This window comes from Hyalella azteca, unplaced genomic scaffold (assembly GCF_000764305.2).
Source record: "Hyalella azteca isolate HAZT.00-mixed unplaced genomic scaffold, Hazt_2.0.2 contig9587, whole genome shotgun sequence".
NCBI classification, from domain to species: domain Eukaryota; kingdom Metazoa; phylum Arthropoda; class Malacostraca; order Amphipoda; family Hyalellidae; genus Hyalella; species Hyalella azteca.
The window spans coordinates 210,953-227,287 of NW_025939655.1; the positions used below are offsets into that span (position 1 = coordinate 210,953).

The window sequence follows — 16,335 nt, forward strand, 5'->3', positions numbered from 1 at the left end:
AGACTTGATTAAGTATGACTTGACGTACGTATCGATGATACGCAGCGTTAGCGCCTGCTCGTCTATAACGTGAGCGCCCGCACGTCATACTATATACGTATATAGTATATATATACTTTACTCAATTAAACTAATTGCGGTCTCTAATTACTAGTTTTTATGATTGTATCTGAAATTGTTAGGCGAAAATAGCCTGCATGCCGAATTTCAGATCTCTAGAACAATCAGAAGTGGGCTAATTTTCGTTGTCAATGTTAACAACAAACAAACAAACAAATAAACAAACAAACAAACGCGAAGCTGAGCTAAGAAAAACGTGTTAAAAACGTGTTTAAAACGTTTTAATAACATCTTGGATACGATTGTGTATATTTTTCTTGCGCCTAGTGCTAAAGTGTCAAAATATTTGGAAGAGACGTATCCAATTTTGCGACATTTTATCAGTTTACTCGAAGTTGACTTCAAACACTCCAAGAATAGAAATCGGATTCCTAACTCAAAGAACATTTCCCTAACAGTCAATTATGGTCGGTGCCAGATCACTCTTCAACATTATTTGTTGATAAGGTCATCATACAACTCGAGTATTATATATACATGTATCAAATCTGTATTAGTCTGTATTAATATCCCTGCCTAGCATAACGCGCGTTTTAGGCTCACTAAGGACGGCATGCCTTCTATGTCTCGTAAGAACCTCTGCGGCGTCTGCCCTGGCGCTCTCACACCCTCGTCTCGAGGACGCCATGTAACCATCATATCTGCGAGCCCAAGTGAAGCTTTAGTAATTTATTAATTTACCTTTACTCACTACCACTCCAGTTACTTCCTCTATGTATATGATTTGTACGCTTTGAGCTCGGAGTTAATTGTAACAATTAATGAGGTTTTGTCAATGGATCTTTGATAAACATTAAAAGTCTACTGCAATAGGACGATGAGTCACTGGCTCGTGTCGATTAGTTGTTTGAGTAATTAAGTTTAACACGTTGACTCCGATTGCTTCATCTTGTATTATTATTTCATTTCTTGTACTATTGTTGTACGTCTGGCATCAGGGTTGCAACACGGTTTTTCTTGGGCAAATTCCGCGATTGCGATTTAATTTTTTTCCATTCCGTTTGCCGGCTAAAATTTATAATAGGGGTACTTCGTAATAAAATTTTAAAAACCGCAAAAAATGAAATTTTTACACCGGAACCTACATACGTATATACTAGGATATATTGAGTTATTAGCCTTTTTGGCCATTTTTGTTCGCGAACTTGGCCGTTTCTTAGCTTATCTGGCAACCCTGAATTATGTACCACTCCGTCTTGGAGAAATACACTTCATGGTACGCATATGTACCACTTTGGAGCCAACGTGTTAAAATACATTCTGAATGATAAAAATCTATGAGCGAGTTTTGTGCCTGCTTTAGTCTATTGGCAGATATTGCGAGGTAATTAGGAATTTCAGGTTACCTTTTTTATATCAGTCTCGTCTCGTTAAAGATCAGGCCATATGCCGGCAACAGCGGCTCAGGAGTTATGGGTTTTAGAGCGTCAAGTGAGTCAAAGAGAGCCTAGTTAAAGGTAATAGGCCTACGATTATATGAATGGTCAGACAGATGAAGAAATCATACTTTCCGTAAGATAACACCACACACCAAACAGCACACCACACAACACACAACACAACACACCGCAAAACATTCGCAGCCACACCACACACGAATCTACACATCACGCACACAGCGCAATACACCACACAATAACGCACACACCACACACTATACCACACACCACACAACTCATCATACATCACACAACATCATCCATCACACAACATCACACCACACAACATCACACATATCACACCACACCACACAACATCACTCACATCACACGACATCACACCACACAACATCACACTCATCACACCACACAACATCACACATATCACACAACATCACGCATATCACACCACACCACACAACATCACATACACCACACAGTACACCACACAGCGTTACACACACCACACAAGACACCACACAGCACACCACACAACATCACACACACCACACAACACACCACACAGCATCTGCCTCGCGTCCGTTACAGCAGCAAATGTCAGCATCATCCAGCAGTTCACAATATATAAGACCAAGAGAATAAAAATGTCACCATCAGCACGCCCTTTCATCCTATTGCTCTGCCGCTATTGTTGGTGAGCTAGTGCCATTTACTGACATACCTCAACAATACCATTGTAATATTCCCTTTATTACAGCCGTTATTATACGATGATATCATCATTAGCCGATACTTTCACTTGTAGTACAGTTATGAGTGATGATACAATATTTGTAATATTCCCTTTATAACAGCCGTTATTGTACGATGATACAATCATTAGCCAAACAGTTGTTGTGTTAATGTTCTGGGTAATGATACAATAATTAAATATCCCCATCATAGTGACTGTTATTGTAGGATGATAGCATCATGAGCTATGAACTTTTTGTAATATAGTTATGGATAATGATACAATAATTCAAATGTCCTCATTATACCATTCATTATTGGACGATGATAGTATCATGTAAGCAGTTCCCTAAACATACTGCAAAATAAGTCTGGTTAATGTTACAATTACACGATATCTGTTATTTTTTATGATTATTACTGATTAATACATGAATTACAACAATATATTATTGTAATTTTAAAAATTGACATTTTCTTACAGAAATGCTATTAATTTATTTACCATTAAATTTTACGTAAGTAGTTTTAGATAACGTGCAAATGAGCAACAACAAAGTTACATTGCTTTTAAAAAGAGGTATAAGATTCTTAAGTTATTTTATTGTTATAGGAAGCGATATTTACGCAGGTTCCTATAAAAGAATAGGTAATGTTTAAATTCAATACTGATATTTATTTAACTGATATTTAGTACGGATTGGAGAAAATGACCAACAAGTTGTATTGTGCTGTTCTTTATAAAAAATAATCAGGAGCCGCAATGGAAAGAACTTTTCACCAGTGAAAGATGGCTGAACTTTCCAATTGTTATTAATTTGATTGTACAATTTTCTAAAATTTTCATCTTATCGACCGAAAAAAATTACTCATGCACTTTCTTAACCGATTTTTCTTAACCCCTTTCGATTTTTCTTAACCCCTTTCGATTTTTCTTAACCCCTTACTTTTCGAAACTATTTTTGGCTAGTTTCTAGACAGGCGTCTGTCCCTCTGTAGAGAGACCGGTTCTCCCTAAGTAGATAGACCGAGGTCTCCTTATGTAGAGAGACCGGTTTTCCCCAAGTAGACAGACCGAGATCTTCCTATGTAGAGAGGAAAATTCTCCTTATGTAGGCAAACGTGTGTCCCTCTATAGACAGGCTGACTATCCCTGTGTAGACAGGCCGACTTTCCCTGTGTAGACAGGCCGACTCTCCCTGTGTAGACAGGCCAACTCTCCCTGTGTAGACAGACCGACTCTCCCTGTGTAGACAGGCCGACTCTCCCTGTGTAGACAGACCGACTCTCCCTGTGTAGACAGACCGACTCTCCCTGTGTAGACAGGCCGACTCTCCCTGTGTAGACACGCCGACTCTCCCTGTGTAGACAGACCAACTCTCCCTGTGTAGACAGAGCGGCTGACAAACGACAGTCGTTAACAATGTTTGTCATCGCGCGATCTGCCGACCTCAGACGACAAACACGAGCTTCCACCAGCTATTTTAGACGCCATTATTGTAGCATGCGTACAATAAATTTCTATAGTTATATTAGGCCCCACTAACTCTATTCGTCCGTCGATATTTCTTTTGTTATGTTTGTCGTCTTCTCGTTATCAACTTACATTTTAATCTCTTTTATGAATGTTTAGAATTTTCAATAGAGATAATGCTTGTATTATATAGAATTTATTGAATTTGTGATGGAACAGATCTTACAAACATTTTTAATGAAGATAAAGTTGTTTTACTTGCCGTTTAATAGAATAATAACGGTATAATGCTTTGTAATGCTGGACCAATATATGATGATATATTCAATACTAGATCAATAAATGAAACGTTATACTCAATTATAGACCTATATATGCTGTAATATATTGATCTAGTGCTATATAACGTCTATGAATATATGCTATACAGTACTAGGACAAGACTAGATGCTAGCACAACTAGCGCTATTCATTCTCGTTTGAGTGACCGGACGTTGACCAGGGGTCAGCTGAGGAATTTCAACCTATTTTCCGTTATCCAGCGATGTGAATTTGTATTCACGTAACTGAACAGCATTTCAAATAAAAAAGTCGCTTTAATTGTTATTAATTAGGAATTCTCTCACACTCATCCTTTGTGGTCACGTCAATGCAAATTTAAAACAATCAGTTTCGCGTAGACTTGAAAAAAAAAGAATTAAATTGACGGGAATTATCCCACTGAACAGGTTCTGTGGGAAAAATGTTCCTTTTCAGAAACTAAATCGGCCCACCGGGCAAAAAAACGACTCTTATGTTTCGAAATATATTCATTTTAAGGCTGTATTAATGATTATATTATGGATTTAAATCTATTAATTATTTTCTAGACGCTCGGATTAACTTTCATCGTTAAATAGTTCTAAGGGTTAACTTTAAAGAAATAACTGCCACATTCTTGAATATCTTTAGTATCAATAAATATATAAATGATAATGTTTACGATATACGGTATAATATAGACTTTATAGCATGTATTATACAGGTAAATGCGCACGGAAGAACAATAGCCTAGAAAAACATGAAGAGCTAGGAAAAAAGTTTCGTACATTTTTCATGCATGAAATTTTTGTTAATATTCTTACGTCTTATATGAAAAAAATATTTGACATATATTTCAAAATTTTTCATCATATAACAAAATACTAAAAGGTAAATTCAGTGCATCAATAATGCTGAAATTGTGCGTTAATCTAAAATGAATGCGCCTCAAACTAAATTGAATGGGCCACAATCTAAAATGAATGAGGCTAAATCTAAAATGTTGTGCCTCAATCTGAAATGCAATCGAATTAATGTTAACAATGTTAGCAATACAGTAATACGCAATAAATGTAAAATCTGATTTGGTTTTCTGTGGAAAAAAATTTGTAAACAAAATTTCGGCGTGCAAAAAAGCTCAATTTGAATGATTCACTGAAAAGTGGCGTGGCTGGGCGCATGAAAATAAAAAAAATTATATTTTGTATATTGTTCTAAATTGTGGAGAGCAATTTTCGGTCCTTGAAGGAGTAAATGATATTAAATTATATCATATATAACTAATGTGGCATACAACATGAGCAGCGATTACTGTGCGTGCACTCAGAGAACTGTGTTGACTTTGTCCAAAAAGCGATGCACTTTTTTTAGACTTTGACCCAGTTTATTAATTGGTGCTGCGCGTCCTCTCGATCTGCTGGTGCTGTGGTTACATGAATGTATGTCACTATTTGGACAATGTGACCCATTTCTTTTTTTGAGTGTAGGAAGCCGGTATTGTTCGATAGTGCGTCGATAGCTTCACTCTTAGGCTTCATTGTTGCACACAATGAAGCTCTAAACAATCAATGCTTCTAATGAAGCGATTGAAGCCTGGGTCTCGCCATGTAAAAAATTACCGCCTGTTCAACATACATTTAGATAATCAAGCGAACAATTGACACGATAATTATTTTACCGAATCAGTAATAACATAAATTTTCCAAATAATAACATGAATTTTTATTTCCCCAAAAAATGAGAAGTTTTTCATTACAAGAGCAAGTTCATAGTTTCTGGTAATCGATTCAGCAACAGAGAAATGACGTGCAAAAATGAGTTGTTTGTAAAATATTTCTTATTTTAGATGAAAAGTTAGATTTCGTAAAATTTTTGCTATAGATCGATTAAAAGAATTTTTAATCAATTCTGATGAGAGTCATACCAAGATATATCAAATTCGTCCTAGATCACCAGCTAGTTCAACCCATATAACACAAATCATCCCAAGTCACCCCAGTTCACTCTAGATCGCCCAACGTCACCCCAGGTTCACCCTAAATCATCCTAGATAATCATAGATCACCTTAGATTACCCTAAATTACTCCAGATCACCCCAGGTTCACCCTAAATCATCCTAGATAATCATAGATCACCTTAGATTACCCCAAATTACTCCAGATCACCCCAGGTTCACCCTAGATCACCTAAAATCACCCCACTATCTCACCACACAAAGCAACGCTCGATTGTCATCACAGCTGCAGAAACTGATTCTACTTCCGGTATGATGCAGCAGCGATATGACGGTATGGTGCAGCAGCGATATGACGGTATGGTGCAGCAGCGATATGACGGTATGATGCAGCAGCGATATGACGGTATGATGCAGCAGCGATATGACGGTATGATGCAGCAGCGATATGACGGTATGATGCAGCAGCGATATGACGGTATGATGCAGCAGCGATATGACGGTATGATGCAGCAGCGATATGACGGTATGATGCAGCAGCGATATGACGGTATGATGCAGCAGCGATATGACGGTATGATGCAGCAGCGATATGACGGTATGATGCAGCAGCGATATGACGGTATGATGCAGCAGCGATATGACGGTATGATGCAGCAGCGATATGACGGTATGATGCAGCAGCGATATGACGNGTTGCCATATATCGAGCGAGTGTTGCCATATATCGAGCGAGTGTTGCCATATATCGAGCGAGTGTTGCCATATATAGAACGAGTGTTGCCATATATCGAGCGAGTGTTGCCATATATCGAGCGAGTGTTGCCATAATCCCACCGGCAACGGATCTTCCTTCCGGCAACGGACGGAACTTCCGCAGCGGCGGACGCTCCTTGCGTCGTCCGCGTTTCCGGCCACGCGTCGCTAATCCGCGTCTCAGCATCCGCCGCTGCCCTCCGTCCGTCCGTCCGTCCGTCCGGTTATCCGGGGTGTGCCGGGCTCTAGATTGCGGTAATCACGAATTAACTCAACCGATTTAGCCGCCGGCTATCCGGTTGGAAATACAATAACGACTTTGTTAGAAATGTTCCGAGTTTCATGTTAAGTCGAATTATTTACATTGATTAATAATGAATAAAGTGAAGGCTCTAACGAATACATTTTCTTTGAGATAAAAGAGCGAGAAGAATTAGTTTGTGATAATTGATGAAACTATTAACGATTGATGAGAATATCAAAACACGCGAGCAAATCAAGGGTTAGCGAAGGTTGCCCTTCCCCCCTCACCCCTCGCCCCTCAACCCCTCAGAGGGCAGGTGAGGGCAGGTGAGGGCAGGTGAGGGCAGGTGAGGGCAGGTGAGGGCAGGTGAGGGCAGGTCAGATGAAGTATGGCATTGAGAGTACACTCATAAAACAAATACCTCATATTGTCCAAATGTCGACACATTCTCAATCCACTGCACTAATAAATCTTTTTCCCATACTACTCCATGTCAGATTGACCCTCACAAAGGCAAAAAAGCGTATCGCTTTTAGGACGCGTCCCCTCATTTCTTTGAGTGTAACCGAATTTCAGGTCTGGCAGCTGAGGGTGAGTGAGGGGAAATGAGTTCAGTACAGGGCAGTTAAGGGCAGTTAGGGGCAGGTGTTCGGGCTGCAGAGGTTAGCAGTTCACCCCCTTACCCTCACCCCCGTACCCTCACCCCTCGTCCAACACACGCTCTGTAATGCCATAAAAACCGTGCGCATCGGAGCGCAACCAAGCATCGCTTGCGACGCTCCCAATAAATTGATCCTCTGTTTTTTATTATTATTTCTTATTATTGCCAGAACAAAAAACACTTATAATAAATTCTGTTTCGGCTCTTATAATTATTCGGCTCTTATAATTATAATTATTTTAGCTATTCAGACAAATCAGTAGTCACAAAACTTTTGAATTATTTTATAGGTTCAGATATTCGATAGACACAGATAAAGAACTTGGTGTTTATTCGTATTCATAGTTATGCTGTCTTCATTTTTGACTTGTGTTAACGTTATAATAATATAATTATAATGCATTGATTATATACATAGTCACGTACACACTACACTGAATAGACAAGTATACACCATACTACACGGTTCAGTATTTACACGTGTATATAGTGAACTGACAAACACTTTCATAAATCAATGCGGTGTCAACTGACATGTAGATTTTAGTTCGAGGGACAAAATTTGGCCTATATATATATATTCATTAATTTATTAAAGTGTTCATTTATTCCTCCAATTTATTATTCATGATTTTTATAAAAAATTTAGACGTATATTTCTTTATGCGAATCAACGCAAAAGAGCTGAAAAAGAATACATTTTGTGATAATCGAAGTATCATTTTGTATTAATCGATAATTAGATTATCTCATTTTGTAATAATCAAATCCGATTCGTTATCAGGATATTATAATTCTCATAGCAGTCGTAATCCTGATAATCCTGACTCGTATTATGATGTGCTTCATGATAATCCTGAAGCATATCCATTATAAAACTGACTTGATAAATAACCATAAAGATAAATAAGTGATAAATCAACTTCTGCAACATCATAGATTATCCTGAAAGTATTGCGTTAATCTAGGATTATCGAGCAGGATTTGATCAATTTTGCGCCGGTGCTGCTGTGCGTGCAGGTTCAGGATACTCGCAATCCCGGGATAATCAGGATAAACCCGGCCACGATTCCGGGGTAATCTGCGTCCGCAATTTCCCCTTCCGCTCACCGGCCACCTGCGCGGCGCGGGATGAGCGGCGCGCGCGAGTTGCGGGATGAGCGACGCGCGCGTGTTGCGGGATGAGCGACGCGTGCGAGTTGCGGGATGAGCGAAAGAAGCGCGATTTTTATTTCTAATTGAGAATACAACTTTCCTTCACTATTGCTAAACTCTATTCGTCCTAAAATGTGCAGCAGTTAATTTATTTAATTTTGGCGACATTTATATTTTTAGTGAAAAAAATAATAATTTATATCCGCCGAGTTTGAAGCATTATATTATATATATTATATATATTATATATTATATATTATATTATATTATATTATATTATACCATATTATATAATATTTATTACATTATTCCATATTAACTTATATTAGCGTTTCAACTTCAGCACTTCTAACGACTCACGCATAACCCAAGTTGGAAGTCAACGGTCAAGCGGATATCTTGTTGTCGTTGCCGCTGTTAATTGCTGCCACGGAATTTTTTCGTTGGATTTGCTGTAGTATCTCAATCCATTCACGAGATGCTCGTCCATTCACGAGCCCGCTGACCAATAGCAACCGCGGACGCTGCGCCACTGACCAATCACGTGCGAGATGTGAGGGTCACGGCTGACCAATCACGTGCGAGATGTGAGGGTCACGGCTGACCAATCACGTGCGAGATGTGAGGGTCACGGCTGACCAATCACGTGCGTGATGTGAGGGTCACGGCTGACCAATCACGTGCGTGATGTGAGGGTCATCAGACGTAGGGGCGGTCAGTGCTGCGGCGGACGTGGTGAAGGGTGTACGTGTCTTCCTGCATTGTCCGAGGGAACTGGACTGCTAAAAATGAGAGTGAATTTCCATTCTTAAAGGTATTTAAAGATTGCAATATTTGAGCGTTTCATTTAATTTTTAATGTTCAGATGCGAGGTATTAAATATTCCGAATTACTTATCCAAAATCCTTATTTTACGAGAACGAAAAATATCTAATGTGCAAGTACAGATAAATAATATAATACTAAACTAATCCTATATCATTTCGAAATTTCCCTAGTGTACTGATTCTTAAATTGGCAGATTCTAAAGATTTATGATAATCTGATAATAATTAGTGATCAATTGTCACTTCAACATATGATTTGTTATGTCTCTATAACTGTAATTTTTATTTATGGAGTGTGTTAGTATACCATATAAAGATTTATCTTGTTTATCATTGTTTCTTTTTATTCAATGCATGAAAATTACTGTAAATAAAGATAATATTGACACATTCTAATGTGTCTTCCGCAATGCACTGTCATCTTCCCTGTTAAACTGTTCATTGAATTTAATGTTGAAATCTTAACTTTCGTGTGACCCATTGAAATACATGATATCAATTTTTTTCTGCAATTTCGTCTCTTATGATAGATTAATTTTATTCAATCTGATGATTAATAGCGAATTTTTACAATGTTAGATTAGCGATGTGAGCGTGCATGCTTGAATCATGAATGATTTCATGCTAAATTTTATTTTGATCCATATCAATTTATTATTAAAACAAGCAGAAATTTAATTCATTGTCTCTATTTTTGTATACATGTCTTGTATGTTGGATAGTGTTTTAAATTTTTCGCAATAGGCATCATAATTTTTCCACTAACATCACTAGTCACACTATAAAGGTATAATATTCAACTCCATTTTTCGTTTTTATTTATGCGCGTACCGTTTTCACCGTAATAAATTTTTATTGTTACACTAATTGCTGTTTTTTCTTAGTGTCATTCAATTAAAAAACATTATCATATTAACTTTTCGTACAGATATTTTTTATCTCTGTTGGAAATAATAAATTAATAGTACGCACATATGCATATGCAATATGCATGGTATTATATATCGCAAATACTTATATTAAATTAGGAAAATATCATACCAAATTTTGTAGATTTAATTTCGGCTTGAACAAAAAATTAGTTTCTTGCAAACTTTCATACCGAATTTCAATGGGAGTTTATAAAAATCTCTCGTGAACGCTGTTATATTTTTACATTTTGCAATGGGATTCACAATTATAGGATTTAGTGTGACAGGATTTGTAATAAAGGGATTATGAAATCTCAAGGAAAATCTCATATCTATCCTGGGACATGAACTAATCTGTGATTGTAATATAGGATGTTGATATAATAATATGTGATATTAATATAATTTCTACTTATCTCATAATTTTCACTTTATTTCATCTTCTTCCAATATGCAGCTAAGTATTCATGATTCGAAATTACTTCTTATGTATGCATATAATTGAATATTTTCAATTTAATTTTAATAAATTTCATTCACTTTGATGTAATTTAATTTCAACGACCATTGCTGATCAGTTGAAGAAATACTTCAACTTAACTTTTCAATAAATTAATGGTATATTCATATGAAAATTCATAATAATAATTCAATTTAATATTTATATGCTTCACTCATATTTTTAAATAATTGACCTACTAAAAATTTATATTCAAGCAAAACCAGAAAAATCCTCTCACTATTTTAATTACAATTCATAATTATAATACATCGATATTATATGATAAGATAGAGTAATTTACTTATTCCAAAGTTAATATCCACACAAATATTAATATCTTATATATCCTTCCATTCGTGTGCAGTTAGAAGACCAAACAAGGGGATTTATACGAACCTGAAGGAGCGATCCTACGGCAGCCCCACTTCTCTTATTGTGAGTAAAGCTTAATGATTTACTTAACACTGAAATTAAATTAATTATTTATTTATTTAACCCGTAGAAATGAGGGTAATATTAGTCCCAAGCCTTGTTAGCGTCAGGTTCATATATAGTTAACATCAACATCTTGCTGTTAACATCTTTTTCAGCATCTTGATTAGATGTGAATATTAACCTTAATAAAAGTTGAACTTTCCCCTTTTCATCCCTATTAATGGCAAGATCAATCGATACAAATATACACCGTTATTTTCTTCAATTTTGATATCAAATATCTTTATACCTGATTTCAGGAATCATTATATCAAGAATTGAATATTCTGCAATTAATGTCCGTAAGAGAAAAATTAAGGGTAGAAATTTTTATTTTAGGAAATCAATGGACAATGATAACAATCAATATTAATAGTCAATAATCAATGACTTTTATCAAATCTAAAACCTGTCCTAGATTTTAATATGTGAATATTTATATATTTGTTCCTCATCGCAGTAGAAGTCACATTCAAGTTCAGCCTGACGTCCATAAGACTTGAAGCTCAATATGAAATTAGACAATTCCGTGTCATTATTATTAAAAGTCACATTCAAGTTCACACATTCAAAGTCACATTCAAGTTCACACATTCAAAGTCACATTCAAGTTCACACATTCAAAGTCACATTCAAGTTCAGTGTAAGTAAAAAAATTAGATTAGAACTCACTGCAGTCAGTGACTGCGAGCGCATTTTCTCGTCCGTCCGTGAAGTCACGGACGGACGAAATAGTCACGGACGGACGGACATGACGAGCACAATAGCGCCTTTTTTCCATAAATGAGAAAATGCGCTAAAATAAAATTCAACATGATTCATCACAGCAACATCCCTGACCGGAACACATTTAAAAGTGTCGTTTTAGTTTCAAAACTTTCATAAATTTCAAGTGTGACGAACTGCCATTTATAAGTGTCAAATCAGTGTCACTAGCGACACTTATTTAACCTTAACCACATCATTTATTCGACACGTAGTCGCTATAGATCGGGAGCAAATAACCAATGACATAAATTGATGGAGATCACTTACAGGTTCGATCATTTGAGCTAACTTTTAAATTGATGCACTCATAAATCGTTGAAAAACTTCAACTATTACTCGCACTTATACTCAACTTGTCATAATCAACGTTCGATTTCATCGAAGGCATCCGTAATTTCACTTATAATTACATATACTGAACTGGTCATGATATATTGTATCACGCCTTTTGAATTGATATACACTTAAAATTTTTAAATCTTTCTACGTATATTTATACTTAGCATCTCACAATTTACATTTAATTTCACACTTGACATCAGTAATTTCTCTAATATTGATATTATATTTTAGTAATATGCATGATTAAAATTTGTTGACTTTTCCAGATACTAAACAAGTGATAATTTACCATGACACAACAAGTGATAATTTACCATGAATTTAAACACTAAAAAATCATCGAAAGATTTTTACTTATAATGATAGCTAACATCTCACAATCGTCGCTTAAATTCATGACAGATATCGGTACCTAATTATTTATTATGGGTGTGGCCAATTGACCATATGTGTCAGACCCACTGACGATCGTTCGTAAGCACGACGCGTTCGTACGCACGATGCGTGACGTAAAGTTCGTAGTACGCACGGCTGGCTTTGTTGTATTGCTTTGTTGTGTTGCCAATTCATTCATCGATCAAAGTCCTAAATTGTCGTGCATCTGACACTCATAGCACGCAGCGTATGATGTTTCGACCGCCGCACGTGCTATACTTTCTCGTGTTATAAGTCGAATATTGTGATAATTACAGTTTTTAAATATTCATTCTCGTTCTCAGAAAAAAATATTAATTCTCAATCTCAACAATGAATATGGCTTTAAAATCATTATGATATGAAATAACTTGAATTTTTTCGAAACCAATACCCAAAAAATAATAAATGTTTTAAGTCTTCAAGTTGACTTGAACAGCTTTGCTTTCATAAGAATTTCTTTAATTGAGTAATAAATACAATTGAATACCCATAATCGAAATCTAATCATGCAAATGACTAGTTTGGATTTAATTCGAGATGAAAATTCACAATTTTACAGACTTGTGTGATAAATTCATTTACCTGATGATAAATCTCAGCTTGCAGATTTTAGGGTTAAATAAGAAAAAACTTTTCCAGAGCATTAATTTTAGAGGCACCAGGTTCCTCTTTACAAATAATGATCATACATAAACCATGCGAATATGAAACTAAAAATTTTAATGCAACTATTTTTTAAGTCAACAGTTTTTTCGTCGCTGCACACTAATTTTAGTTTTTGTTTCTACAGGCGATCGGACGTTTTCAAGATTCTAGGAGACACATCCTAGATTTTTGACACATCAGGTTTAGGTTTACTCCTGCGGAGCCTGTGAACTTGAAACAAATTCTAGAAATTAAATTATTTTTATATAATATCTGAACGACTTTAAGTCGTTATTTTGACACATTATGTCTCCAGGAGGGTCGTACAGAGTCCTAAATCTGTCAGTTCCCTTTAGCCGAAGACTAAACTTCAAAGTTGGTACCACAGAGTGCGATTCACCTCTGGCTGGTAACGAAATCAACATCCCGAGAGTTGAATCCACCACTGATGAACCATGCAATTCTATCGTGGAACATTCAACAAACCGACGACATGCGAATTCGCTAGTATCATCAACTCAGAAACACGAAACTTCTGCCTCCTCTTCCACGCATACGGAAGAATCCATGATATGGGAGATGAGGGAAATTAATTCTCTTGATGAACAACAGAGACTTGGACTCTGCAGTAGTAATGTAGCCAAGTGCATTTCGAGCGCTAGTTTCTGTTGTCCCATTGATTTCAGTAACTCTCAAACAGAACTTGGGCCTCAAACTACAATAGATTCTGAGCCATTAGATTTGAGAACTATGAAAACTAAGGAAAGATGTTATACCGGAAAGTATTTCGATATTCAAACCGGTTCGCAAGAAGCCCAGAAAACAGGATGGCATATTCCGAGAAGCCCGCCAACTACTAGCCTCCCAAAACAGTTCCTGGGCATAACAGACATCCTCAAAGACGACCGACCAAGTCGTATTTCTCGTATCAATCCTGAAAATGACCACACTACTGGAAAACATTTACTAAATTTCTCAAATGTTCCAAGAATACCCACCCTCTTGTGCCCAAAACCTGTGAGACCTCAAACTTTTATTGAGATGTATAAAAGCTTCGAACGAGATCCTCAACAATGTCCCCAGTACCACGTAGGTGGCATGAGGATTATTTCTGAACCTATGTTTCGGCAGCCATCTTTTCTCTTCACGTCTTCTGCACTGCCTGGTATAAGGGAGAAAATTAGTCATGCTTTTGGACCAACACGTCTTGTCAAAGACCGCTACAGCTGCAAATTTTGCGGCAAAGTCTTTCCTAGGTCGGCCAACCTAACTAGGCATCTCAGAACCCATACAGGAGAACAGCCATATAAGTGCAAGTTCTGTGAAAGATCCTTCAGCATATCAAGCAACCTTCAAAGACATGTTCGCAACATCCACAACAAAGAAAGACCTTTCAAATGTCCTTTGTGTGATCGATGTTTTGGTCAACAGACAAACCTCGACCGCCATCTTAGACACCACGAAGATGGCAGCCATGATGCTCCTGATTCCAGTAGCATCTTGGATCTTCCTGAATCCGAACTTCAGTCCGATGAATCGGATCAAGATGAACCCACATTACCAGAAAATCCAGACGAAAATCTTGATAATGTAAACTCTTCAAACCCAGATTCATATAAAATACCAGAAAATCAAGATGGCCGTCGAGGGACAAGACGGGCCTTGACTCCAGAAGACCCTTCCACCGCTAGAATTATGGATAACGTGTTACCTGTTAAGCGAATGAGACTTAGTTTATAATATATCTTCATAGGAGAGTTAACAGCATTCAGATTATTATTATTTGAATGAAAAAAAGAAAAACTCGCTCTCTAGACTATATTATTTAGTGTCTGCTATGTTAACATTATGTAGGCCAAATATTATATATTATTATGTCATCTTGACTAAAAAAACTGTATCTTCATTGTTTAAATTCTCCAGAAATTTCGGCGAATGAAGCGAATGTCACGTGACTGATGAGTCATAGAAAAAATGAAGGAACAAAAAAAATTATTTCTTTCATGAACTAAATATTGAATAATTTAGCGACTGATATATTTTTATCTGGAGCGCAGGACATTATAGAAAAATATTGAATCTCAGTCAGTAGATAAAACTCATTTTGAATTGACAGGGTATTAGGTTTAGCTAAGTGATTCATGACACGAGTTTGGCATTGAACAATGACTTATTACAGATATATTGAGATATAATATATCAATTTATCTTTTATATCTTATATTTATACAATATATATATGTATTAGAGAAATTGAGATATATTATAATGTAAAGTTTTCCGAAAGAGTCTTGGCATTGAACATTGATATGTTGAAATGAATAGTACCAATAGAATTCTAATGCAGCCTACTAATTAAGTGCGCTAGTCAGGATAGCGTCTTAGTATTATTTAATACTTTTTTATAACTGCTTAGCTTACGATGCATTAATATGAACTGATAAATATCTGATATTATATTGTATAACTGAGCATCACTCCGAAAATTGAATGGGTTGCATTGTCCCAACAGTGACACACTGTCTTGCCAACAACATCAGCAGAGAGTTGACGTAGCACTGATACAACCTTGTGATGGGCTAAACTGGGTTAGGGCGACCCATACCAGCACAAGAAGTGCATCATTATTTGGACGAAGACTTTCTTCTTATG

The 16,335-nt window shown here is 36.5% G+C and overlaps 1 protein-coding gene across 1 annotated transcript; it reads left to right on the forward strand.

The window, feature by feature from the left end:
* The first annotated feature begins 9,530 nt into the window (after positions 1–9,530).
* Positions 9,531–15,691, forward strand: LOC108677376 (zinc finger and BTB domain-containing protein 8A.2). The gene is made up of 3 exons (XM_018165582.2): positions 9,531–9,611; positions 11,402–11,472; positions 13,829–15,691. The coding sequence occupies exon 3, from the start codon at positions 13,990–13,992 to the stop codon at positions 15,421–15,423; it is 1,434 nt and encodes a 477-aa protein (XP_018021071.1). The 5' UTR covers positions 9,531–9,611; positions 11,402–11,472; positions 13,829–13,989; the 3' UTR covers positions 15,424–15,691.
* The last annotated feature ends 644 nt before the right edge of the window (positions 15,692–16,335 follow it).